At 32.4% G+C, this 25,324-nt stretch overlaps 6 protein-coding genes across 8 annotated transcripts; 4 read left to right on the top strand and 2 right to left on the bottom strand.

Annotated features, from left to right (window-relative positions):
- The first annotated feature begins 926 nt into the window (after nt 1–926).
- Nucleotides 927–12,887, top strand: LOC145738621 (synaptic vesicle glycoprotein 2B-like). 3 transcript variants are annotated; one of them, XM_081993506.1, is made up of 8 exons: nt 927–1,078; nt 9,212–9,467; nt 10,692–10,920; nt 10,978–11,140; nt 11,384–11,932; nt 11,992–12,254; nt 12,313–12,472; nt 12,526–12,887. In XM_081993506.1, exons 2-8 carry the CDS (start codon nt 9,333–9,335, stop codon nt 12,707–12,709), a joined length of 1,683 nt encoding a protein of 560 aa, XP_081849632.1. In that variant the 5' UTR covers nt 927–1,078; nt 9,212–9,332; the 3' UTR covers nt 12,710–12,887. The 3 variants fall into 3 exon arrangements, with proteins under 3 accessions (XP_081849632.1, XP_081849631.1, XP_081849633.1); XM_081993505.1 differs by lacking the exon at nt 927–1,078 and adding an exon at nt 3,078–3,237; XM_081993507.1 differs by lacking the exon at nt 927–1,078 and adding an exon at nt 8,023–8,177.
- Nucleotides 12,888–14,052: 1,165 nt separating this feature from the next.
- LOC145738620 (uncharacterized) lies at nt 14,053–18,645 on the top strand. Its single transcript, XM_081993504.1, has 10 exons — nt 14,053–14,205; nt 14,273–14,456; nt 15,092–15,191; nt 15,667–15,765; nt 15,821–17,556; nt 17,611–17,832; nt 17,886–18,089; nt 18,140–18,207; nt 18,281–18,417; nt 18,474–18,645. The coding sequence occupies exons 1-10, from the start codon at nt 14,185–14,187 to the stop codon at nt 18,565–18,567; spliced, it is 2,865 nt and encodes a 954-aa protein (XP_081849630.1). The 5' UTR covers nt 14,053–14,184; the 3' UTR covers nt 18,568–18,645.
- Nucleotides 18,646–18,704: 59 nt separating this feature from the next.
- On the bottom strand, nt 18,705–19,676 carry LOC145738622 (uncharacterized). Its single transcript, XM_081993508.1, has 4 exons — nt 19,661–19,676; nt 19,438–19,568; nt 19,161–19,379; nt 18,705–19,091 (listed from the first exon to the last, which is right to left on the bottom strand). Exons 2-4 carry the CDS (start codon nt 19,504–19,506, stop codon nt 18,837–18,839), a joined length of 543 nt encoding a protein of 180 aa, XP_081849634.1. The 5' UTR covers nt 19,507–19,568; nt 19,661–19,676; the 3' UTR covers nt 18,705–18,836.
- Nucleotides 19,677–20,762: 1,086 nt separating this feature from the next.
- Nucleotides 20,763–22,059, top strand: LOC145738933 (peptidoglycan-recognition protein 2-like). The gene is made up of 5 exons (XM_081994122.1): nt 20,763–20,781; nt 20,850–20,978; nt 21,071–21,288; nt 21,614–21,725; nt 21,783–22,059. Exons 2-5 carry the CDS (start codon nt 20,915–20,917, stop codon nt 21,971–21,973), a joined length of 585 nt encoding a protein of 194 aa, XP_081850248.1. The 5' UTR covers nt 20,763–20,781; nt 20,850–20,914; the 3' UTR covers nt 21,974–22,059.
- Nucleotides 22,060–22,237: 178 nt separating this feature from the next.
- LSm-4 (COMM domain containing 5 Like Sm protein 4) lies at nt 22,238–23,057 on the top strand. Its single transcript, XM_081994123.1, has 3 exons — nt 22,238–22,411; nt 22,513–22,834; nt 22,892–23,057. The coding sequence occupies exons 1-3, from the start codon at nt 22,330–22,332 to the stop codon at nt 23,049–23,051; spliced, it is 564 nt and encodes a 187-aa protein (XP_081850249.1). The 5' UTR covers nt 22,238–22,329; the 3' UTR covers nt 23,052–23,057.
- Nucleotides 23,058–23,140: 83 nt separating this feature from the next.
- On the bottom strand, nt 23,141–25,111 carry LOC145738927 (golgin subfamily A member 5-like). Its single transcript, XM_081994112.1, has 8 exons — nt 24,895–25,111; nt 24,661–24,836; nt 24,207–24,606; nt 23,947–24,151; nt 23,659–23,892; nt 23,536–23,611; nt 23,314–23,474; nt 23,141–23,263 (listed from the first exon to the last, which is right to left on the bottom strand). The coding sequence occupies exons 1-8, from the start codon at nt 25,005–25,007 to the stop codon at nt 23,204–23,206; spliced, it is 1,425 nt and encodes a 474-aa protein (XP_081850238.1). The 5' UTR covers nt 25,008–25,111; the 3' UTR covers nt 23,141–23,203.
- Between the last annotated feature and the right edge of the window lie 213 nt (nt 25,112–25,324).

Below are 25,324 nucleotides of genomic sequence, written 5' to 3'. Positions count from 1 at the left end.
TTAAGCCGTCTAATTCAAGTAATAAAACGTGATTTGTGTTTTTCACTTTTTTATGTAGGATCTTATCTGATGTAATGAATAACTACAAGTAGAACCGAAGAATTGCAGTACTAAACAATACATTTTTTTTACTGAAAAGTTGTAATTGTTCTTCTGTCTGAAAAAAATATAGGTCATAATTTAAGACAATTCTTGGTTACTTTTTAGGAAAAACTCCTGTAAGAATGACAGTTTCTTCAACTGAAATTTTTAAGCATATGAGTGGTTGATTACATCCCATGATCTATTAGTGTTTCCTTTCAAAATATTTATTTTGTAGCACCGTTTATCTTTAATAAGGTAAAATAGGTGGTTTTTTAGAGCGGGAAGACACGCATATTGTCACGTCAAAATAACAAGTTATAAACTTTTACAGCCGTATTACATACCTACGCGAATTTATGTACACTTCAGAAAAAGTGAACTGGCCTCATTAAAATATTCCTAACCGAAAATACTCCCAAAAAGTGTTGACTTGGGTTTAGTAAACAAATCTAATTCCAAAATCAACAGCTTTCAATGTTCCTAATTTGCAATATTTTTCAAATTTCTCTTACAGTTTTTTGATGTGTATTAAGCTCATTTGCAATGAAGTGTTGAAAATGGATTCACACTCTCGAAGTCATAGTTCAATTTATTTAATATCCTACAATAGTCCCAGGTTAAAAACAATTATTTTGGACTTGAAAGGAATTAGGAATACAGCAATAAACAACAATAATTCACGAGCAAGGTCCACTTCATAGGTTGCCTATGTTATGGATCATCGTCACTAAAGCACCTAACACAAAGAATAGGGTTCGGATTATAAAGACCTTGCGTTAAGACCTGTTAACAAATAGAGTAAATGTTATTGTCACTGTCCATTATAATGATTTCAGGCAACTTACTAGTCGGGCGGTCGTATCAACGTTATATTTTTTAAATCGCTACAATCAAAATGCTCTTTACTGTTCAGTGTTGATTTCAGTTTTTACTAAAACTTGCATATATTTAGATCAATTTGGAATTTATCCAAAGATTACTGATTCGTAATGAGGTAAGTGGATGTTATTAATTATATGAAAACCGATATAGTAATTCAATTAGCATAGTTTATGATTTTGTAGATTAAATTTGACTGTGATGTTTATTAGATCATTTTTTCAGTGAAAGTACATTATTTACGCATTTTAGTAAATTGTTCTGTTCAAGACAATTTATTTCAATTTTACATCAAACAACGTAATATTCGAATGTTTGATGATAACACAGTTTATTCGATTTTTATATTCGAACGATTTAAGATAACACAGTTTATAAACTAAACTCGTTTACTACAGTCAATACTAGCAGCAAACTATTGAAAATAGTATCTGCATATTAACAAAAAGTAACACCAGACCTAAAAAAATTGGTAATAAAAAAATATACACAAAATACCATAATTGACCTGTCAAACGTTAATGAGCGAAATTTTCAATGGGTAACTATTAATTAATTTTTGAGTGTCAAAAACGTGTTTTTTTTTATTACTTTTAGTTAAAAATGACACAACAGTGTTTTTGATAATTTTACTTTTTATTCTAATACAAAAATACCGCTTTTACTTATGAGTGGTTTATGATAAATACGTCATATTAGGACTTGATTGTGCATCAAACAATAACATTAGTTTGCTATATAAAGTATGGTCCAACGAAGCAGTATGATTGACTTAGAATTACAAGACTGATAGTTCTATAAGTAGAAAGTCGACTACTTAGATAAGAATTGAACTTTGACTTTATTGTGGCGATTGAGTTTCCTTTTTTACACAACTGGTTGTTGTTGGAAAAAGACCAAAAATACTTCTTGACCAGTCCAAAGAATATTTCATGTCTTTAAGTGCTGACAAAAGGGTGGTCCGGTAGCTGAAGAAATATTTTTGGGTTCTCGTTTATTTCTGTTATTCAGGTTAATCAAGTTTTGCTTAAATATTTCAACAAAGTGAAAATTGACGTGATTGTTGACGTTTCAAGGAAATGTTTGCTGGTCATAGTTCTGCTGTAAGGGTGTTTTTAAATGATGACCATATTTCCCTCACTGGGCAGGATACTGATATTCAATGAATGCAAAAGGGTGGCAAGTAACTTCCACTGTTAGAACCGATGAAAGCAGCTATTTTTTTTCTACAAAAATCATCTTAAGAAAGATATTTTTGTACGTAGTATTAGAATGAAACCAAAATTCTACTTTGAATATTTTGAAAACTAAGATTTTTCTGTGCAATTTGAGTTGCTAACACTGCTAACTCTAACTAAAAATAGAAAGCTAAAGTAAAAGATGTGAATAAAATGATAACTTTATCCTAAAACTGAAGTAGATAATAATGTCATTAAATGATAAAATTATGGTCATTTACCGTGAGGTGAATAGCCCCATATATTTAGTTTAGAATGCAGATATGGTAAATTGTTACAAATCAGGAGTACACTCAGTTTAATCTTAATTTTGACCATTATTAAACCCTTCAGAAGCTTGTTTTTTTTGACTTAAATCAGTATTATAAAAAGATTTGCATAAATGTTCAAATACTATTGTAAACTTGCGCAATACATTATGCGAACGTAAATCACTTATATTTGTTATAGATTAAACCAGTTGTAAGGGTTTTAGAATAGCATTGTCTAAAAGCAATAAATTGCTACTGCCATTTTTAGAGTTGTTAGTTGAAGAATCCTTGTCTGATTACATTAAAATATATCTTTAAATAGTTCATACAATAAATAACATTTTACGTCTTTTAATTTTTTTTCTAGAAACTGGGTTACTAAGCAACTAATTAATGATTCATGCATAGTAGTAAATCACTAATTCTATAAAGTTATTTGAAATGTGCAAATAGTGCATAATAGCTAAACTGAAATTTTGGACTTTTATGCCCATTAGTATAGTGGAAAGCTGTAAACCCAAAAAAGCATCCAGCTTAAATTCGTCATTCAGACATTAACAAAAAGATACTGAAGTCGGCTTCAATTTAACCTAATTGTTGTTAAATGATAATTAATTTAAAGGCAGCATTTTCAGAACATACATGTGTGTTTACTTTGCGATCACAACACATTGTTTGATCTGATACTATATAAAGTTTTGCCATGATTTTGAAACTTCAGTCTTAACTGCGGAGGCCTTGCCCTGCAGTCGCATTTCGACACCGTTTTCTACTGAGAACTACTAGTAAGTACCACATTTTTTTTAATGGTTCATACTAGATACGTGAATCACTATACGAAATTTTAGTCGAGTTTGTTTGTTTTTAGTATAAAAATAGTGTTTCATCCGTTATTGTTTTTGTACTGTTTGAGATTGTTGGGTATAACTAGTACAAGTTTTGGAAGCTAAAACTATCTAAAACTTCTATGTGTGTCTATTTTCAAAAGCACCACCAGCTGCTAAGATAAGAAGTTAATGGAAAATCTTCAACTGTCCAACTATTTTCATTTAGTTATGATTTTGCCCATAAAAGTTGATTGCAAAGGTCTAGGTTCATATAAACAAAGTTTAGTCTTAAAATAAACCAAAGAATCTCTCTTTCGTTGGTAGATCACATTTAAAAACACCCTGCAAATGTGATTTGTTTAATTAATTTTTGATAGATATAAATGACTAATTACCGGCCTCTTATTATTAACAAAATTGTTCAATTATCAAAAATGAATACTATACTTATTTAGATTATTATTAATAAAAAAATACATTTTTAAAGTAGTTCTTTCAAAAAACTGCTACTGCTCCAGCTGCGTTTTTTTACAGACGGATTTACGTATACGTGGTAGCCCAAAAAAATTACCAACAAAACGAAAAACACCAGTCCTTTATTCCATTTTTAAATTTAACATCGTTATGTAAGTATTTTTTGTTGGGTTGAAATGTAACAAAGTTGCAATGCATTTTTCTTTACTCTGTATATTCATAAAAAAATAATTTTTATTGAAGGTAATTCTGAGGACCTAATTTTGTAAGGAAAGGGCTTGTAAACCTTTTTTCAGTTAACAGAACGTTGACAAAGTGTTAAAAAAATGTTTTATTTGAAAATATCAAGTTGCTGGTCGTAACTTCTTGTTGGGCTACCCTGAACACATGAATTTCCTATCAGTAACACACAATAAAAATTTGCACCATACTGTATGTATATGTTAAAAATAGCCTAAAAGAGCAGAAATATATAGGGGGTTTTATGAAATAAAAAATATCTAATGTGAAAATTTGGTATTAGAATTTAGTTTATGGATTTTCAGCTCTGATGCATACCATTAGGATGATTGTATCTACTTTGTTATTTGAAGCTTTATGGTATAATGAAACTCTAGTAAAATATTAGCAGTTCATAGGAAGACACCCTGTACATGATTCATACCATTAGTGACTTGTGGCCAATGGATGTATCTATTTCTATGATTACTAGTTGGAGATTCTCTCTACGAACAGACCAAACTTTCTGTCACTAAAGTTAATACAAAAAGTAAACGAGAAACTGTTATACATTATTTTCTTTATATATCGTATGCTTTGACATCAACCAAAACCACATTAGAGTGTACACGTCCGTAGTCGTTTTAAAATTAATTCGAAAATTAGATTTTATTCCTTCCAACAAGATGTTATAACTAAATTGGAGGAGATATAAGATCCAACTTTCGTCCCTCTATTTGATGATACACACGATGATTACTGCTTCCTGTTGACATTTATTAGTCAAGATTTTTTGTGAATGTTTATTCGTCCGGTGATAAAGTAATATTGCAAATGTGTATTCCTCTAAAGGGCTGAAAGTGCAATAATCGATTTTTACCACAAACATTAATAAGTACTTAATTTAGATTTGGTTTTCTTGTGACGCTTTTGGTTTTTTTTTCTTAATCTGTTTAAGTAATTACCGCTCGTTGAGTCAGCCTCGATAATACGTTTTAAATTATGAAGTTGGTGGCATTAAAGAAAAGTTTAGTTTTAGCGCTAAATTGTTAATGAATTTGTCATTTAACACTGCAGCTTCCTTGGCGAATACAATGGAAAATTTCTAACTATCACATAAATATCCAGTTTCGTCAAACGGTCATATAATTACACACAGTTTGCAGAAATATTACCTACTTATTTGTGACATTTATTTATGTAGCCCCAATTTAATACAATGAGTGGCAATTAACGAGTTGCTGAAGCGCTAATACTTTTATTGAAGTGTTCATTTAAGATAACATTATTCTATACACATGTACAATAATACCACAAGAAGTATTGGATATGCTCCTAAATATGAACTGTGCTTAAATCACCATTCAACTTAACTTATTCCCGTTCAAACCAGATTAAATAAATGACTTCCAAGTGGCATATAAACGCTTCTACAAGACCTAAAACAATGGTCTTAATTAGTCCTTAACCACAATAATTTGTTTGATTATTTCAAGGATTTATAACAAAAATACCCTGTTTTGATATTTATGATGGGTTTTAATGGTAAATTTGCAAGTTTGTCTTCCCTATTAAAGATGCTAAAATTGCACAAACACTCGTGTCACTTACTGGTAATCTACGTCAGAAAGATTTTTCGGTCAAGAGCATTTCGCAGAAAGTGCCGCGTATTTGTATTGCTTAACCAGTATGAATAACTGTTAATTAGAACGATTAGTTTGAAACCTGTAAGAGTATTTAGTAAATTGTGGAGTGATATTTTTTGAACTCTTTGTTATGAAATAACAGTTTGAATGAGTAATTCAGAACTTCCACACTTAGGTTACCAGCAAAAGTTTTACCAGACTTATGCATCGATAATAACTTACATAAATAATTAATCAAAGTTTCAAATTTCAGAATATTTTATGATCTGTTATTCAAAAGCAAATAATAAAACTAGCATTGAATATATTTTTAAAGTTGGGATTTTGTATGTCGTCACAAATTTACTAACCATTCTTTAAAAACTAATACCTATATAATTTGATTATACTAATATCTTGTTAAAACCCAAGCTATTTTCCACTACTCAACCTTGATTATTCATGTTAACATTTATTTTTGTTTACTTGCACTCTCTTTTTGCTATTAGTTTGGATTTTTTTTCCAAATTGTCATAAAGAAGCATAATTCTTTTTGGATAACTTGCAAATTTTGACCTAAATTATCCCCCTGGGAATATCCCAGTTATGTAGTTGCTAAATTAGGTAAAACTGAGCTTAAAGAGATTGGGATAAACGTAAATTAGTAAAATTTAATACTAGAAAAACTCTTCTGGAAATTCATTAGTTGTAGTCCATAATAAAATAGTTCATAGACTTATACTTTTTCAACTGATCAGGGACTTCATCAGTAAAGCATGGTTAGCAGACTTCTAGTTTTTTTAAATTGTCCTATAAAATCATAGTTTTTTGTCATACTTGCAATGTTATTGAAGATCATAAAACTGTTAATATGACGATTCAAAGTGAATTGGATCCAGAAAGGTTTTGAAGAATATAAAAGTAACAAATCTAAACTAGGAATCAGGCACACTATTATTTTATTACAAACCATAACGCAAGAACCTTCACAAATCTGAGGGTCTAAGAACTAATTGTGCAACGTTTTTAACGTAGTACCTATACATATTAAAACAAAGCCTCTTCAGTCTTTATCATCATCTTCGTCAAACAGCCATTTGCGTCCAATGCTGCACATAGACTGCTTTAAGCGCATACCACTCTGTTCTGACTTGCGCTGAATGCATCAAGTTTTCATCTGTTCACTTTGTGGGTGGTTTGCCTCTGGTTCTGTAAGCTTGTATCAGATCAGTAACACCTGTTATAGTATTCTGGGTAGGTTGTAATCTAACCAGACTACATCCATTATTTACTGGCAGCTTCAAACTGACAGAAACCGATGGATCATATTTACTGTTAACTTGTCATCTGATTATATTAATTTTGTTGAAGCTAAGGTCTGTCTGATGACACCAATTTTAATACCAATTTTTTTCTGCTTGGAACTATTTTTATTAACAGTTTGTTTTCTTGGGTTACTATGCCTTCTCAACTAAGCCAAAGGCAGTTTTAAAAATTAAGCTATTTATCCATATGGTCACGTTGAGGGATGATTGAGCAATGGAAAATAGTGTATTAGGTTAACCCTTTAGTAGGTGTTAATGCTCTGGAGAGATGATAAAAAGGGATGACATGATTTAAGGTTTAAAGGCTTTAGGTAAGGGAGATAAGTTACAAGCCAGAAATAGTTCCGATTGTATGCAATATGACCAAAAGAAGACGGTTATATCGCAGGAGAACGAGAAAAGACATCTTACCTATTTTTACCTTCTATTTTATAATTGTGCACATACCTACTCAATAAACCAATATTTTTGAAAATGTCTGCTTGACAAGTGCAAATCGAAAAATTCAATATTAATCTCGCTTTTTAATTACAACATCTGGTACTTATCGTAAAAATTTTATCAATGAAATTTTTAAAACTGTCTGTTACAAAATACTCAAATTATTAACAATTTAAATGAACATTTAATTTGGTAAACAGTAGCGTAATGCCTGGCCCTAATTATCATGCTCCTCCTTTATTTGAATAGTAACATTACTCGTAAAGAGTGCCGAGGGCTATTTAAAATTAAAAATCCATTATTCGGACAATACAAATAATGTTATCGAGGATTTAAGATAATTAAGGGATCAGTTTTGAATTTCATTATTGCGTAGCGTTCCTACCTTTAAAAGCCAACAGTATTTAAAGCGAGCGCATCTCCTTTTGACTTGATTTTCAACAATTTTCTCACAGGATAAGTTCCTTCTATTTTCACACGTCGGTATCAGTTGTGCAATAAACAAAACCATTTATAATCCCACTATATTTTCAATTTACCAGTTCATGAAGGAACCGATTATCAGTTAATTCAGGTGTTCCAACTCGGGTCGTCAAGATTTTTACACTTACGGAGTCGCTGGTCGCTAGATACTATTCGGTTACCGGTTGTAGTAGTATTTAGTAAAGAGCACCACGGTGTGATTTTTTTTTTAAATATTATTCTTTTGTGTGAACTTGAGTTAGAATGTCAATGAGTAATCCTGCCTTCACCAAGATTACAGTCCAGAAGAAAAAGTGTTGACAAGACCTTTTGGTTGCACGAATCTAAAGACGTAAGTTTTATTTTTAACTTTATCATGGAAAATATTTAGATTTTTTCTCAAAACAAAAATTTGTGTATATGCATCTGATTATTGATATTCAAGCGGCAAACATTAATGAACACAACCTTGGTTCATCATAATTAATGAATCTAATTAAAATGAGTTTCAATTTTTAGTTTTAAGCTTTTTGCTGTTTGTTTGTCTAGTGACTAGATTTTGTAACTAAAGTTCAGAGAAAACTAAGATGAGGCTGATAATAATTTTGTTGACCTACAATAGCTGTGCCAAAACAAATAATTGTTTCAATTAGAGATAAATTAACTGGTCTGCTGTTTGTCCCAATTGGCATCCTAATCTACTAAAGTAACTAAATCATAGAAACAACACGTCTTGTGGAAGAAACTCTTTTTATTGACGCCACTGGTTTTAAATAATAACGCGCATATAGAGCAGTAGCGGAAAATGATCGTAAAACTAAAGACAATAATTATTGTTTTTATCACCGTGATACGCCTGCGAAGGAATTCAATTGACTAGATAATCGGCTTTCTAAACCACCATTATACCTCCTAGAATAGGCTCTGTTATTTAAATTACTCATGCAACCTATCGCTATTGAAAAATATTAACGATACCTGTAATTATACATACATATTATGTGTATGTACATAATTTTTATTTAAACTTATAATTATGGTGACAGAGAAGTATAAAACTAAAATTTCAGGGTATTTAATTTGTCAAATCATTAAAAACTTGATTTCGGCTTCCGGATGTTACAGAGTGAGTCAAATAAACTTGGTTCTAACAAACAAAAATCCACACAACCATTTCAAATTGCATAACTATATGGTTGTGATAAACCCGCCAATGGGACTATTCTTTAAAAAACCATCACTATACAGTCGCTTTGCATTTTTCACATTAATTATTTTTAATAGCATAAACAAGTATCAAACAATTAAGATGATTGCTCGTGCGATTTATAAACCGTTTATTTCTATCTTTTTTGGTACATTTTAAGTGGTGATTTGATTTTGCAGAGTTTTCGTTAGAACTACCGACCGCAACCCCCTTTGAGTGCCGCCCCTGCCCCTACTACCTCAAAAAGAAGTCGTCATCTGCCGCTGCGCACAATCCAAACTCAATCGTCTGCTACATAGAATGGTAGAAGGTGAACCTCCAATAAAACACCAAGCAAATTGTGATGTAAATGATAAGCGCACCCTAAACGGCTGTGGATCGAACGATCTTGCGCTATCTAATCCGCAACCTATTGTCAAAACTGAAGTTTCAAAGGTATGTTTTATCTATGTCTTTATTAGCGAAGTGTGTTAATACTCTACATCAAACAATTTAAAGAAGACTTTCTTTGTAAAGCATAAATCACATAATACTATCCTAACAATTTTTTCTTCAAAAAGTTTTGGTTACTTTTTCTTTACATCAAATATGATTTTCAAAGTATATATTTTGTTGTTGTTTGTTTTATCTTTATAACATTAGCGTTAATCTGGTAAATTAGGTAAACGTTTTGTCAAGCTTTCAACTTTCGAATTTTGTCTCTATTTAGTCCTGAAACCCTTAATAGATATTTTTAACTTGTTCTTCATCTCCCTCTTGATTGCCTTCTTTTACTTAATTAATTCATCATCAATAGCAAGCTTTGAGGAGCTTAAAACTGTCTACTTTTAATCTTCAGTTACCTTACTCCATTTGGCATGCAGAGAAGTCACACTTCTTTGTTCAGTTCTACTCTGAGTCTATTTTAAAAATTATTAATTATTTAAAAATTCATAAGTTTCTCATTTCAGCCAAAGTTTTTCATATAAAGATCAAACGTTTTGTTAATTTTATTATCTGTTCAATTAACGCAATTTAGTACACTATTCTTACACTAGAGCTAGAAGTAATTACATTATATGAAGTTGCTAAATGGGATATATGTATTTGAGCCCCAAATTTGTATAATATAAACAAATATTTTCTTTTCACAAATTAGTGTTTCCTCTGTGTGTCTATTGTAATTTTATTGCAGTGAACTATATTTGTTGTTTGGTTCATTTCAACTATAACATCAAAAAAATATAGATAATTTTTCACGTCCCGTGAAAAAGTATGTTATGGTTATTACACGCAGTAAAATTTAAATTTGTGTGAAACCCAAATCGTTTACCTTTTCATTAAATGGCGGTTTAAGATCCGCTTATAGAAATGATAATATTTAATGAAAAAAACTATTGTCAGTATGGAACCATTTGAATTGGTCATAGAATTTTATCGACGCTTTTTGTAGCAATTACCAGGTGTTAGGACAATAGAACCATTGGGAACACGAGTTATCGATAAATAAGCTCGCATAAATACGCATATAATAGTCAGATTAAATAAAATCGACTACTAGATGCCTGATTAATTCCACATGTCGGAAGTGAATTTGCACATTTAAAAGAATTGTTTACGAAAGTTTTTTATTATTGATTGAATTGATTATAAAAAGTGATGAAAATATCTGCGTTTCAGGGTTTTGCGGATGCAGAGAAAGGCAGCAGTGACAAAGCTGACTTTGAAAGGGCTATCGAACTTACAGAATATGGCAAATTCCACTATCTATTACTAGCAATATGTGGCTTTGTAAGCACCTCGGAGGAGATGGACGTCATCTCGATGTCGTTCATCCTTCCTTCGGCTCAGTGCGATCTGGACCTGAACACTCAGACCAAAGGATGGCTCAACTCCATCATTTTTATTGGTAAGTCTAGGTGAATCCATAAGTTTATGTATTGCTAATTTTTTATTTTTTTTTAAGGAATGATGGCGGGAGCTTACACCTGGGGCTCAGTGGCAGATTCGATTGGACGTAAAAGGGTGCTTATTGCGAGCAGTTTTATGAATGCTCTATGCATCGTGGCTTCAAGTTTCAGCCAGTCATATGAGTGGTTCATGCTTTTCAGATTTTTAAATGGGGCGGCGTAAGTATTGTTTTATTTACTTTAAAATCTGTCTAACTAAACTCTCTCATGTTGTTTGTTCATGTTTAATCTACATTTCCCGTTTCGTATGGTACATTTGATTTACACTTTGATTATCACATGGGTAACAATATAAACAGCAAAATGACCAAGCAATTTGCTTACAATTCCTCAAATACAATTATTGTACTAAAAATGACTAATAAACTAAACTAGACTAATGTACGTGCTTTTTTGTTATAGACTAGGGGGGAGCGGGCCGGTAATCTGGCCTTACTTCGCAGAATTTCAACCGAAAGCAAAACGGGGTTCCATGTTAAGTTTTATGGCTGCTTTTTGGACCCTCGGAAATCTATTCGTAGCTGGATTAGCTTGGTTGATAATTCCAGCAGAAATTGGTTTCGTAACTGATGGAGGATTCGTCTATAACTCATGGCGTATTTTCCTAATCATAATGGCTTTGCCATCTTTCGTTGTTGCCATCTTGCTGTTCTTCTTGCCGGAAAGCCCCAAGTTTCTTCTAACAAGGGGTAAAAGCGAGGAGGCAATTGCCATATTCAAACATATCTATCATGTAAATACTGGAAACGATGCTGAAGACTATCCAGTCAAGCATCTAATTCTCGAAGAAGAGTACCAAAGGGCTCTTGACGATGAGGCCAATCAAGTAAAAAGAGGAAAATGTGTTAGAACTGTATCCAACATCCTAGATAATAGTAAACAGTTGTTTGTGGCACCTATACTAAAATTTACAGTGATATCCATCGTTATTAATTTTACTTTCCACATTGGGTGAGTTTCGTATATACTTCTGTTAAGTTAAACAAATCATAAGATATTGTTATTTACAGATATTATGGGCTTATGATGTGGTTCCCAGAGATGTTCAATCGATTCGATGAGTACAATAGAATAAGACCCAATGAAACAGCAAATGCTTGCCAAGTTACTGACTTTGTTATTAACCTGGGAAGTCAGCAAGTAGGCGCCACTTGTAGTGAAAAGATCAGTCAGTCCGTGTTTATGGAATCATTGATCACCGTAGCTGCAGCTTTGCCTAGTAATATAATAGCAGTTTTAGGAATGGACAGACTTGGTAGAAAGTTTTTCCTAGGTTTGTTTGAAATCATTAAAGTGTTTTTTTTTAACTAATAACCAAATTTTTTTAACAGTATTCAGTACGTTGTCATCAGGAACATGCGCAGCTTCATTGTACTTTGTCCACAACAAAATTCAAAACCTAATAGTATCCGCAACATTCAGCAGTGTCATTTCTTGCGGAAATGCTGCATTAGATTGTTTAATTACAGAAATATTCCCCACAAATCTCAGGTAAGCTCATATGGCAAAATTGTATCTTGATTATAATTATTATCTCAATTTAGAGCTACTGGTATTGCAATATCTATGGTGGCAGCCCGATTAGGTGGTATAATTGGAAACATAGTGATAGCTACATTGCTAGACTTGTACTGTCCAGCACCAACATTCATAGTTGCTGGTCTACTGATTTTTGGTGGTCTCCTATGTCTTTTTTTACCAAATACTACTAGAGAACCTCTTCACTAAAAATCATCATTACTAGTTTGTTATATTATGCTAGTAAAAACTAATTTGGTGATATAGGTTAGCAGATGCTTCCTGTTTGTACCATCTTGTAGATACGAGTTATTATATTCATGTTAGCGTGGCAGTATTTTTAGTACCTAATCAAATATATTGTTATATTAAAGTATAATGTCATGTACATGTGTGTTTTTTTTATTTACTTATATGTTGCAGTAGTTATTCTTTTATCACAGAGTGAATGCATAGCTGGTTTTTATTGTAAGCGAAGCAATAATTAAATTGTCATAATTAAGTGTTGTTGTATCTCTACCACAAGCAAATTTACCATAAAATGTAAATTGATGAATTAATTGCCGCCAATAAGAGACAATAATGCAGTTTAGAAATTACTAAATCTGAAGCTAAAGAGCATCAAACAGAAGAAGAACACTCTTAACAAGTAACAGTTTCTTTTCTGCTCCTATCTTTCAAGCAAGTCTACTTAAAGGAGTTCCTTCTTATTTTCTTCCTTAATGATTCTTCACTCTCTATATAGTGTCCTTACCTACGAGAACACCATTAGTCTTTTCGCTATGGTGTTATTGATAAGTTATTGATAATGAAAAAAAAAACAAATACATTTAATTAGAATCCAGAATGTTTCCTATCACGACACAAAAAACTGATCAATGACAAGAAATGATGAAATAAAGTGTATACAATAACATTACAGAGATACGATCTTAACAGGTAGCTATAAAAAGAATTTAAATAGTTTTTTTGTCCTGTGTTGTTGTAAATATATAATTTTATCCATGTCAATTTTTAAAAATATGTAAACGTTATGTAGATGTATACATAACCTTGAAGATTCCATAATATTCAATTTTATGTTAAGAGGAATTAATAACTTAATCGTATAATATTTATATAAAGAACAATTATTAATGCTTACTACTCTAGTTTTTTGCAATGCAAATAAATGTGGCGTAATGAGAAATGTAACCATACTCACACTATTATTTATCTATTCTAGCAAATATACAAGGCGTTTACGAAGTGCAATGCCAAAATAAAATGAAAGATGAGTAAATAAAGGTACTAACTGGATATACTACTATGGTTTACGTTTACTTCGTTTATACTTAGATAAGTATTCTCTATATTTATTATGTGAATAACTTTATTTACCTGATATATAAGCATTTTTAATTAGAAAATATTTTTTTGATTTGGTTAAGCGAGGCTTTATTGTAAACTCAATAGCCGGTTGATAAATGACTCTTATTACAACAAAATGTGACACCACACAATTGAGGGCTGAAATATCGATTTTATTTTCCTTGGAGGAAAATAGGTAGAATTGGGGTCGAGCACGGAATGATACTATATTATTTTCTAACATAGTATTCAACCTTCCAAATACCAGCTTTCCCCTGGGTGCTTGGGTTACGGAAATATCTGAGAGACACGTAAGAAATGAACGATGAGTGAAAATGAAAAACAGACGTTTACAGGTATTTCCAGTTTTGTTAATTCATTTTAAATAGAGTGATTAAACAAAATGTTTTTGTATTTTGTAAGGATTGTGAAGATCCGCTTTGCGCGTTTTGTGTGTCTGCAGCATTTTTTATTAAAGGGGTGTCAACCCTTGGAAAGACCCAACCGGCGCCGTCGGGACAACATTTTATTTCTTTTCCCATTCCTTCCTGTTCTAGGCCTTCGTTTGGTCGCATTAATAGACAAACATCTTACTCCAGTTTTACAGGTAAATTCCTCATTTGAATTCTCTATTGCTTTGTAATTTAATTCGCTAATTCACTTACTGCTGGAAGCACAAAAATACTACAAATTATTCAGCTTAGATCGCTATATTAGATTAACCGCCAACCCTATCAAGTTCTAAGAAAAATCAATTTTCTGGTAAACACGCTGACCGAGTAGAATAAGCTATAAGGCTTGATATAATTGTCTAAACAAAGACAGAGTTCTAATTACAATTTTGACATTCCTTTAAGGAACAGTGCCGTTACAGTACTTTTTTACACAACCGGGTGTATGATATTTAAAACTGAAATATTAAGTTACTTTTCAAGTCATTGCGAAACAGCCTAAATAAACGTTCATTAAAGTATTTATACAGTTTTCACAAGCATCAATAATATCTAAGCTAGAGGATTGTATTGCTTCCTTTAATTCTATTGGTCAAGACTTACAAAATAAACAAATCTATCTAAGTTGTTTATTTGTCTCTACCACTGTGTAGGTTATAGACCGCATGCTAAGCAAAATATCGACCCTAAGCAGTTCATTTTTGGTCTATTACGAATTGCCTCACTCTGATTGTAGTTTTTGCGCCGTTTTAACATTTTTATTGTTCTTTTGTCACGATTATATTGCCAGAAATATTCAACACCTTCAAGAGAAGAAAGTACTTGAGCCTAGACGAGATATTGGAGATTGTTCAAAACGTATGGAAAGGGTCTGATCAACAATTTTCCATGTAAGTGATTAAAAAGTGAATTTTTGATAGAAAATTATCGATAACAACTTTAAAACACTGGTTATATGTATAGAAAAATAACCAATTACCGTTATATTTCTTTTATTTATTTTCGTTTTTCTTTCTTACAATACTGTAAGTTTAATTACTCTTTTAAAAAGTTCCAAAACTGCGTTTCAATGACTTGAACAGAGAAGCATTATATTTTTTATATCTTAACGCTATTGACAAGGCAGAAGTCAGAATTAACGCAGATCGAACTCATTATGTACAGGATGTCCCTTTTACTTTTGTATACAGAAAATCCTGTAAATACATCTCTCATCATATCATATCTTAAAGATAAGAGATTACGATTTTTGCAACAGTAAAAAACTTTATTGTTAGTTTAATTCTCCTTAAACCATTATTTAATGTCCAATAATAAATTAACACAATTGACAAATTTAAATTTATTTGATCCTAAATTTCACAGATCAACTAGTTTTGACAGTGACATGGACTGCAAGTCGAACATTTACTCTCCAACACTTCAACGACGAAGATTAAGTGTCCCGGAGACAATAATGAGAAAGTAAATTCAAACTGAATTTTTCTTAAGCTTTAAATTAACTTAACGAAATTTACAGGCATAACTTATCACTTGAACGTACACCTTCCCAAGAGCTGAAGCAGTTTGAAAAAGAAGTTGACTGTTGCAGTGATCCGAACTTAACCAGGAAAAAGGACTATAATGTCATGAGAAAGTCAACTTTACTTAGAAGACTCTGGGGAGATTCCGGTAAAACTAGACTTTCTGGAAGTTTTCAAGAGTGGCAGCAGCATTCGTACAAGAAGTTATCGTCAACTCAATCATTGAACTCAAATCAGTCAAGTCCTGAGCATTTATCATCTAGAAAGTCACCTGGGGTTAGGAAGAAGTTCAGTTCAAGTCCCAATCGGTTTTCTAGTACCAAATCGTTGTGTGAAGACCAGGGTTTAATGACAAGTTCGCCAAAAAGGAGAGTAAAACATGTCAGTCTGACACCTATGTCTAGGGAGAGCACTTGCAGATATTCAATGTCGACTTTTACTAACGTGCAACATTCAGAATCCAATCCAGACTCAGCATATTCCAATAGCTATTCAAACTTTACCAGCACTCCAAGTGGAACAAATGACGAAGAAAATAATATCAAATCAACTCATGAAACAGGGGTACAAACTTCCGGTCCTACCAACTTAAATGTAATTTCAAACGTAAATCTCAGTCAATCCACTTTGGATGCAATATTCAAAGAGGTTATGAAAGATGTGACTTCCATGTCCCAGGAAGAAATAACCATAAATACAGCCACTGTAAATACTGAAATGAATAACCCTATATTGCACTTCGACAGTAACTTTAATCCTACAGACAATTTAGATAACTTTATCATAAGCAGAGTGAGGGTGGGAACTCCTTATACTAAGCCTGTGGAAGTTTGTCCCACTGAGGTCCTTCGGTTTTCTGCAGTTCCAAGAACCTCATCAATGGAAGTTAACACCAGTGAAGAAGACAAAGAAGGATCGGATTCAGCAAGTTATGTAGATAGTCTCGAAGAATTCACACCTAGAAATGCCGAATTAAGTGACGTTGAGCAACTTTTACCTGAAGGAAAAAAAGAAGTGCCTGCCAAAATGTCTTCCTCTTTTTTTATTCCCATAGAAACATCGCGCAACATTGAAGTAAAAAGTGTGTCGGAGCTCCTCCCTCATAAAATGAAAGAGAGGTTAATGGAGCGCCATCAACAAAGGGAAGAAAAGTTGCGACAATACAGACACTCCATCCCTGCCACAACTAGTAAAGTAAGGGTTATAAAAAACAGCTTGAGCCACGTTAATCATTTACCAAAAAAGAAAACCAAACCGGTCCTTCCCGGTATAGCTTCCCTGAAAAACGGTAATGCGCACAAAACTGCCCCACCTATAAGAAAAAAAACGCCATTGAAGAAGGTTGAAACACAAAAAGGAAAACGAATTGAAATTGTAAAAATTGTGGAATGCGTAGACATTCTTGATGATGATCATAATAAAAAATCTAAAATTCCAGTTCCAGTAGGAAGTCACAAGGCTGATTCTGCAAAGAAACCAACTTACTTGGATCTAGACAATAACCCCACCTCTTCAGACTCTAAACTAGACCAGTTGGTCGCTAATATTCTCATCGACTCTCTTCACCACGACGAAGAAGCTGAAAATCACCCGCAAAACTCCAATCAAGTGGGAAGTATTGATGTAAATAAAAATCTAATAGGAGCTGATAAAAGTTCTGTTCCGAAAGGATGGGTTACAGTCTATACTGTCCACAAGGACATGGAAAGTCCAGAAAGCACCTCAGACGAAGGTACTAATCTTTCTAGACATTTCCATTAGTCTGCTGTATATACGCACTATTTAGGAAGAAAGGGTCTGGTGGAGGTAGAAAAACTTGCTGAAGATGGGGTTAATCAGAATAGAAACAAAAAGACTCAGGAAGATCAATATTCTCAGAGACTTACTCAAGGATGTGACAAGGAAACTTTAACTAGACCTGGACCTCCATCGCTACGCAGTTCTGTTAATCGATTTGAAGATTCTTCCAAAGGTTGGGGGAATAATGAAGAACAAAAGACTTCTTTAGGTAATAATAAGAAAATGGTTGATTTTTTGGTATTTGTTAAAACTTATTTCTAGGAGAGTGGTCAGTGACAATTAGCGGTACCAATAATTATGGCCAAATGGCACCGGACGTGGAAATGCGTCTGAAATTTCCTAAAAAACAGTACCGAAGCAGTTCGAATTCGAGTTTCGGAAAAGAAAACAACGACGATAAATGCACTTTTCCTAAAATTCACAAGGAAGGAAAAATGTTTAATAACGAAAGGCGTTACTTCAGAGGTAGTGTTATGACTAGAATAATAACGGCCAATTAATCAAAGTGCTTTCAGATAAACTTAGACAACCAGAAGAAAACAACTTACCGAAGATTCAAACATCAAGAAACAAGTTAATTAAGGTAAGTAATGCCATGATTAATTAATTTTAAAAGTCACATCAAATTATTTATTAAACTATGTAATTTTTTACAGAGGGAAAGTTCGTTGTTATCTATGTCCTCATCGGTATTAATGCCAAGACAAAACAAGACAAGTACCAGCAGATACTATTTTTCAAGACCGCGCGAAAGGTACTCCCTACCAGAGGTACCACCAGTGTTGAATGGAAGGTGAAAATTGGTACAATTATGTTGTTATACATTTATCTACTTTTAACGTGTTGCAGGCAATATTACGAAATAATGAAGCACATTCCTGACATTCTAAGTGTATCAGGTCGATCTATAAGTCCTGAGAGAAGACTTTTTGAAGGAAGATAAACTGCTATTGTAGCTATATGCTTTTTATGGGAATATGACTTTGTATACTTTACAAGTTGCATTAAATTATTTGTATTGTGTGTGTTCAATTATTTAACAGCAGTTTCAAAATAAGGGAGTAAAAATACAAACAACAGTTAAAACTCAATTCTAAATGTATTCCACATTATTCATTTTACAAATAACAATAACTTATGGCATAACTTTCCAATTTAGGATTTTATTTGTTTCAACAAAACAACAATTTTAACTACACATAAAAAACTGGATTATACCAGAATTTTAATATACTGTTCAACTTCTTCAGCAGGTTGGTTTTCCTGCTTTTGTTCTTCGTGGGGTTTTTGGAAATAGGGGTTCTTTTTGGGGTCCAAATTTAAGCTGTAGAAGCTGGGTGCTGCGTGACAGTCTACATTATACCACCAGTCGCAGGTGAATTCCTTCTGGTTAAATAGGGTTCCGTTGGTGCACAAGAATTTGGAACCTTGCTCCCCTTCTCTGCCGTCGTGGCACACATGGTAGGCCTATATTAAAAAAATAGGTAATCAAACTTTATATTGATCTAACTAGTATTAAAAAAATTGAGCTAATACCTGACATCCAGTTTCTACATTGGCATACATTCCTGGTAGAGCAGGAACATGCTTACAAGAAAAACTAGTTTCAGGGATTGTGTGGTAAATTGGATAGTCGTGTCCAGGAATTCCAGGAATTTTGGAAAAGTCCTGTTTGTCCTTATTTTCCTTCTTTTGGGTTGGCTCTACTACTTGATAAGTATTCTGGCCTAATGTGTAGTCTCCATATCCCGCATTCTAATCACACGTTTTTAAGTGATTGATTTTTGAGTCAAATAAAACATAGTTTACTTACAATAGTAATTCCATTTACAATCACCAATACTAAGGCACTAACACTAAAAAAGGCGGCAACAAACTGCATTTTAAAAAAGTGGCACACGCCTAGACACAATCGAACCGTACCGCTCGGAATAACGAAGTAATCTACCAATTTGAGATCAAGAAATATTCGGCTTTTAAGACAACTTTCGCTCTCAATTAAAAAAAAATAAAATTGTGCAATATCACATATATACCTGGTGTGTTATTAAAATACGGTTGCTACCATTTTGTCTTGACAATAATAGTGGTGCACCTTGTGAGAAAACCTCAGATCGTGAGAGCTGACTTATGCTTGTTAACAATTTTTTGTACGCATTTTCACTATTGCCCCTCTTGGTAATAACAAAAAATCGGAAGACAATATGGACTGAACCTGAAAGTGGTTTTCTTATAAACCTCGCTAATGGTCCATAAAGCGAGGATTAAAAGAGAAATGTTGTGGTTCTTGTAACAACAGCCTAGTCACATAAGGATTGATTAACAACCAAAAATGTGTAGCTACCGTTTTGCGTAATATCCGAGTAATAATTTGTTCTAACTGGGCCATTAATACGTTTCGCAATATCTATATCGGTTTACTAATGAATGTCAGTCACGATTGTTCGGTATTTAGTTCGAAATTGAGAAATATAAATTATAGTATCTATATCACTAGAGTTGGTTATTATGACATCAGTTATCTTGACATTGTGGTTATCTTACACAGTACAGGTGAGATGTAAGAGACTCATTACTCATAAAGGAGTCTTTTGATATTTTCTTAAGACTTTAGAGAACGGACAAGTATAGGCAATAGCTGGATGAATGACAAACATATTGCAACTCATTGGAAACCTTCCAATTTTCAATTTCTATTGAATGAGAAAGAAAATGACACAAACTCAATGGTTGAGTTACTGCTTTGAATTAGTATCTTTTATTTTGTAAGTTGATACTTTCATACATTTTAAGTGCTTAGATTTAGTTTTCAAATTATATTTGAAAAATTTTACTTGCAGTCTTGCCTCTGTGGTGAATGAGACTTCGTAGAAACTAGAAACATAGACAGTCTCTTTTACAGTTTAGTAATTTATATTTTTCAAAATACATAATATAACAAAACTTATTAAATTTAGTAGGTACCTCACGCAGTGTAACAAAAAATTACATTACAGTTTTTTTATAGAGTAATAAAACTAAAAACAACATTAAAAATATTAATATTTGACCTGAACTGTAATAAAATTATTCTAAAAAAAAATCCTACCTACTGATTACAGTGTAATATTATTAGCAGAATTTAACACCAGACAGTGATGTAAAACGGCGCCTATGGGTTTGTATGGTTATATTTCTTGAAATTGATATATCGAAAGGTTATCACCTGGGTTCGCACTATTGCAGAACTGCAAAATCGGGGACTCACTATTGTTTCAGGGACTATTCGAATAGCATTGAATTAAGTGAAGATGTTCGCGTTAACGGTAATAATTATTGCAATAGTCACTGTTTATTCCAGTTCTTCGGTAATTGGTAAGTAAATTAAATATTGGAATTGCTGTTTATTTTTTTGATTCATTATTTAAACGCTCAGAAAGTAATTTTTATTGATTTTGTTACTACAGCTGAAGAATGTCCGGAAATCATAAATAGGGCCCAATGGGGAGCCAGACCAGCCCTGAGCACCGAAGTCCTAGCCGAAAATCCAGCCCCTTTTGTGATAGTTCATCATTCCGCTACTCCTGGCTGTCTTAACAAAATGCTTTGCAAAGTGAGAGTTCAGAATATTCAAGAATACCATATGACTACCAGACGATGGGATGACATAGGCTATAATTTTATGGTAAGAATAAGAAGTCTAAAATCTAAAATGGTGGGCTAGGAATTTATTATTTTTTATAGAGATTAATCTCTGCATTACCTATAATTATAGTTAAATGTTTACAGAAGAAAGATAAAGAATACAGCGAACTTTCGTTTTATGGGTTCTGTGATAATATAGTTTTCAAAACAACAATTTCGTTAAAACCGTAATTGTTACGGTGTTCCAAGTATTATACACACTTATTGTACTATCTGTTTGTCAATTGCTTAAAACACGCATAAACTTTTATTTTTTTTTACTACCATAGTTAAATTTATGCGTTACTAAATAAGTATGACTTTAGATTGGTGGAGAAGGCACGATTTTTGAGGGGCGAGGATGGGGCCTTTCCGGCGCTCACGCTAAAGGATGGAACAGTCGCAGTATTGGCATCTGCCTTATTGGAAATCTACAAGGTTTTGACCATATTCATGGGTTTTTTAACTTTTGAAATAAAAAAAACTATATTTCAGATAAGAATCCGACTGCAACGCAATTAATGGCACTAGAGGCGCTAATTTTGTGCGGAGAAGAAAATGGACACATTTCAAAAAATTACAGTCTAATTGGACACCGTCAGGCTGTGAAAACTGATTGTCCTGGAAATAAGATGTTTAGAATTGTTAGAAATATGCCAAATTTTAATTCTAATCCTAAAAAGTAAATCTGATTTCTGATTAATCAATTACTTTTATATTTAAGTATTATATATTGTTTTAAATGTGCTAAATATATTTTTATTTTTTTACATTTTTGTATGGAATTTTTGTGAAAAATGGCCACCTGAATGAAGTAAAATTTTGTAGGCAACTTGCAAACCGTTTAAATTAGAAGCGTATTTGTCCTCCAAGACAATACGATCATGTGATATTGACATATGATTGGCAAGCTCCAAACTCTCATGTCTGTCAATATTTTTTATAGTACACTTAACCTATAAAATTAAGTAAATAAAAACATTAACAACACAAAAGACAGCTTTATTTAAAATTAAAAGGAATATACTTAGCAAAGTCTGTTATGAATTTATCAAGTTTACCCAAATCTACCATAAACTTAGTAACGTCTTTCCCCAGTGAATATGTTGGGACAGTTGGTAAATGTAAGTCCTTTTATTAAATTGTTTAATAATTATACTTACTACTTTAGTACAGTATGCAGGTTTTTATACAATCAGCTATAATGTATTAAAACAATTTTCAGTGGCATTAGCAGCTTTGCAACCAAATCCTCAAAATTTGTCCAGACTTCTTGACAAATTCTCCAGTGAAAAAAAAATACCCAAAGAAGAGTTGTATGAAGTAGTAGGTGTGTACATGGCAGTCATAAAATACTTTATTCATACCACAGATAAGGATTTTGCTAGTAATTTAGTTGAGTTTGGATTTCCTACTGAATTTGTGAACAACCTGTCATTTGTGAATAACAGGAAGGCACTAGTAAATAACTATTTGGCTCCACATTACGACTATTTCTACAATGTAGATAGTATCAAATGGAGAATTGATATGAGTTTACTTAGCAGGTGTGTAACTATACTACAAATCAAGTTTTAATATTTAAAATTGAACTATTGTTTCAGCACTATGATTGAGAAGACTTCTCCCAATGTTGTCTTAGTCATAAAACTGAAAGAGGGCAAATTGCTCACTATTGAATTAAATGGGAAAACTTTTCATATGTTAAGGTTTAATGTAGCATTAATATTAAGAGAAATAAAGTCTATTAAATTTCCTAATTAACTCAAAGTTTTATATCTTTCTTTTTCTTGTGCAATAACAATTCATCACAACCTTCAATTTCATTTATTACAGTCAATTAAAGCCAAAAATATAAATAAAATATTTTTATTGCAACACATACAACATTAACACAATTATCAACATTAATTATTTTATCTGTTTGATGGAACATCCCACAACAATACTGTGAACACCCAAAAATGTAATATCATCTGCAAATTACAACATTAATAAACCATTTCTGGAATTATAGCATACTCACCATATAGAAGAAAACAAAAACCCTTGCTAAAGGGTAGCGTCTTAGAAATATTCCAGTCCTAATACTTATGGCATCTAAAGTAGAATATGCATGTTTAACCCTTCTGGTCACTCCTGCATCATGAGGAGAAACCCTCATAAAATGTGGCACTGTCATTCTGTCTAAAAAAACATTTTAAAACTTTGCAAGATGTTTATTAATATGTTTAAAAGATAAACACACCATCTGCACTTTCTGGAATGTGAATTACTTTGACTTTTTCTCTTTTTAATTCTTCTAGATTTCTTCTGTACTCAGGCTAGAATTTTAATATTTAGTTTTAAGCAATTTCAATTTGAATAGTACCTCTAGTTTTTCCAGTTGCAGCCTTAAAGCATTTCTTTCAGTAGTGACAGTTTCTAAAGTATTTTGTTTAAGCATGAGAGCTTGAGTTAGTGACTTTATCCTATTTTCATATTCATCACTCTCTGAATGTTGCACCTTTCTTTGTATGGCTTCTTTAAGCTTTGCATTCTCTTCTTGTGCTTGTTTAATTATTCCATTTAAATGTTCAACTTCTTGGGTGCATTGTTGTAATTCCTACAAAGTTATTGTGATATATTTCAGATTGAAGATTAACAGGAAAACTCTCACTTTGACTTTTTGGTTACAATCATCTTCAGCAATACTTCTTAGTCGTTTTTCACTAGCTAGATTTTGTTCCAGCTGCTGATTTGATTGATTCAAGCCCTGCTGAATAACTTGATGTTGTATCTGTAAAGAGTGTAAGTCACTCAATAGCTTGGAATTTTTTTCTGTTAGTTCTGACACTTTCATTTGCTGAAATTCAAGTTCTTTCCTAAAAAAACATTTTAATTAAACTAACATAATTCATTACATTTAAAGACATATACTTTAACTCCTCATTGTAAGTCATAAAAATGTTGTTCTCTTGTTCATTAGAAACATGATCCCCTTGGTTTAATGAAATTAGTTTCTCTTTTTCCTGTAAAATTCTTTGAGCTCTAGCTACATACTGTTCCTTCTCACTTTGAGCAGAAGCTAACTGCTCATTTAATCTGTCTACTTTAAATTGCAAACTAATATTCTCATTCCGAATTTCTGAGTACAAATGCTGGATGTTTAAAAACTGTTTATACAAATCTCTATTTTCTAACTCAAGCTGTGCAACTTTAGAATGTAGTAATTCAAGTTCTTGTGCTGTTACAAAACTATTCCTCCTTGAAGTGGATGAGACTGATGTGTGACTACTTTTCAGAGACCTTTCTGTTTTGACTTCATCTGTGGTATTGTCTGTGTAACACATATATAATTATAGACCATCATAGCAATCAAAATAAAACTTACGTGTTTTTGAGCTCTCAGAAACAGTTGTCACTGTGTCAAGCCTTATTTCTGCTGGTTTGCTTGAACTTTCAGGGGTTGGAGATCTTGACACTTTTAATGAGCCAGATGATGTATTTTCTGTTATGGCAACACTATGGAAACTATGGTGCGGCTCTTCAAATGTGTCTCGTCCTATCCTAAAAGCATAATCAATCTCAGTACCTTATTGCAAGCAAAACAACAGAATTAACTCACTCCTCATCAATAACTATTGACTTGTTTCCCTCATTTAGAACAGTAGCAGCATTTTGGTCAATTTTGTTCAGTAGGTTTTCAGCGTGCCCGGCTAAATTCTGAAGCCATGCCATAATGATTATTGTAAATTTTCCATTTAAAACTAAAAATTTTAACAAATTGCTTTTGCAAACGTAAAAGAAATTTTTTGACAACTATTTATTAGGTTATGTTATGTTGTTATTTGACTTTGTTATCTCTCTCATTTTAAATTTATTCCATCATGACAAAGTGAGAAAGAGAAATTCTGGAGGTGATGAATGAAACAAGTTTGCACAAAAGTGTATAGAGTGGAGTTATACGTATAGCTATCGCTTTTTATTTCATAACAGAGACGGAAATAGAACGAAGTTTTTGTTTATTTATTGTGACTCTGTTTCTGAGATGAATG

Source organism: Ips typographus, linkage group LG16 (genome assembly GCF_016097725.1).
Source record: "Ips typographus isolate SLU linkage group LG16, UJ_Ityp_2.0, whole genome shotgun sequence".
NCBI lineage: Eukaryota > Metazoa > Arthropoda > Insecta > Coleoptera > Curculionidae > Ips > Ips typographus.
This window is presented reverse-complemented; position numbering and strand designations above follow the sequence as displayed.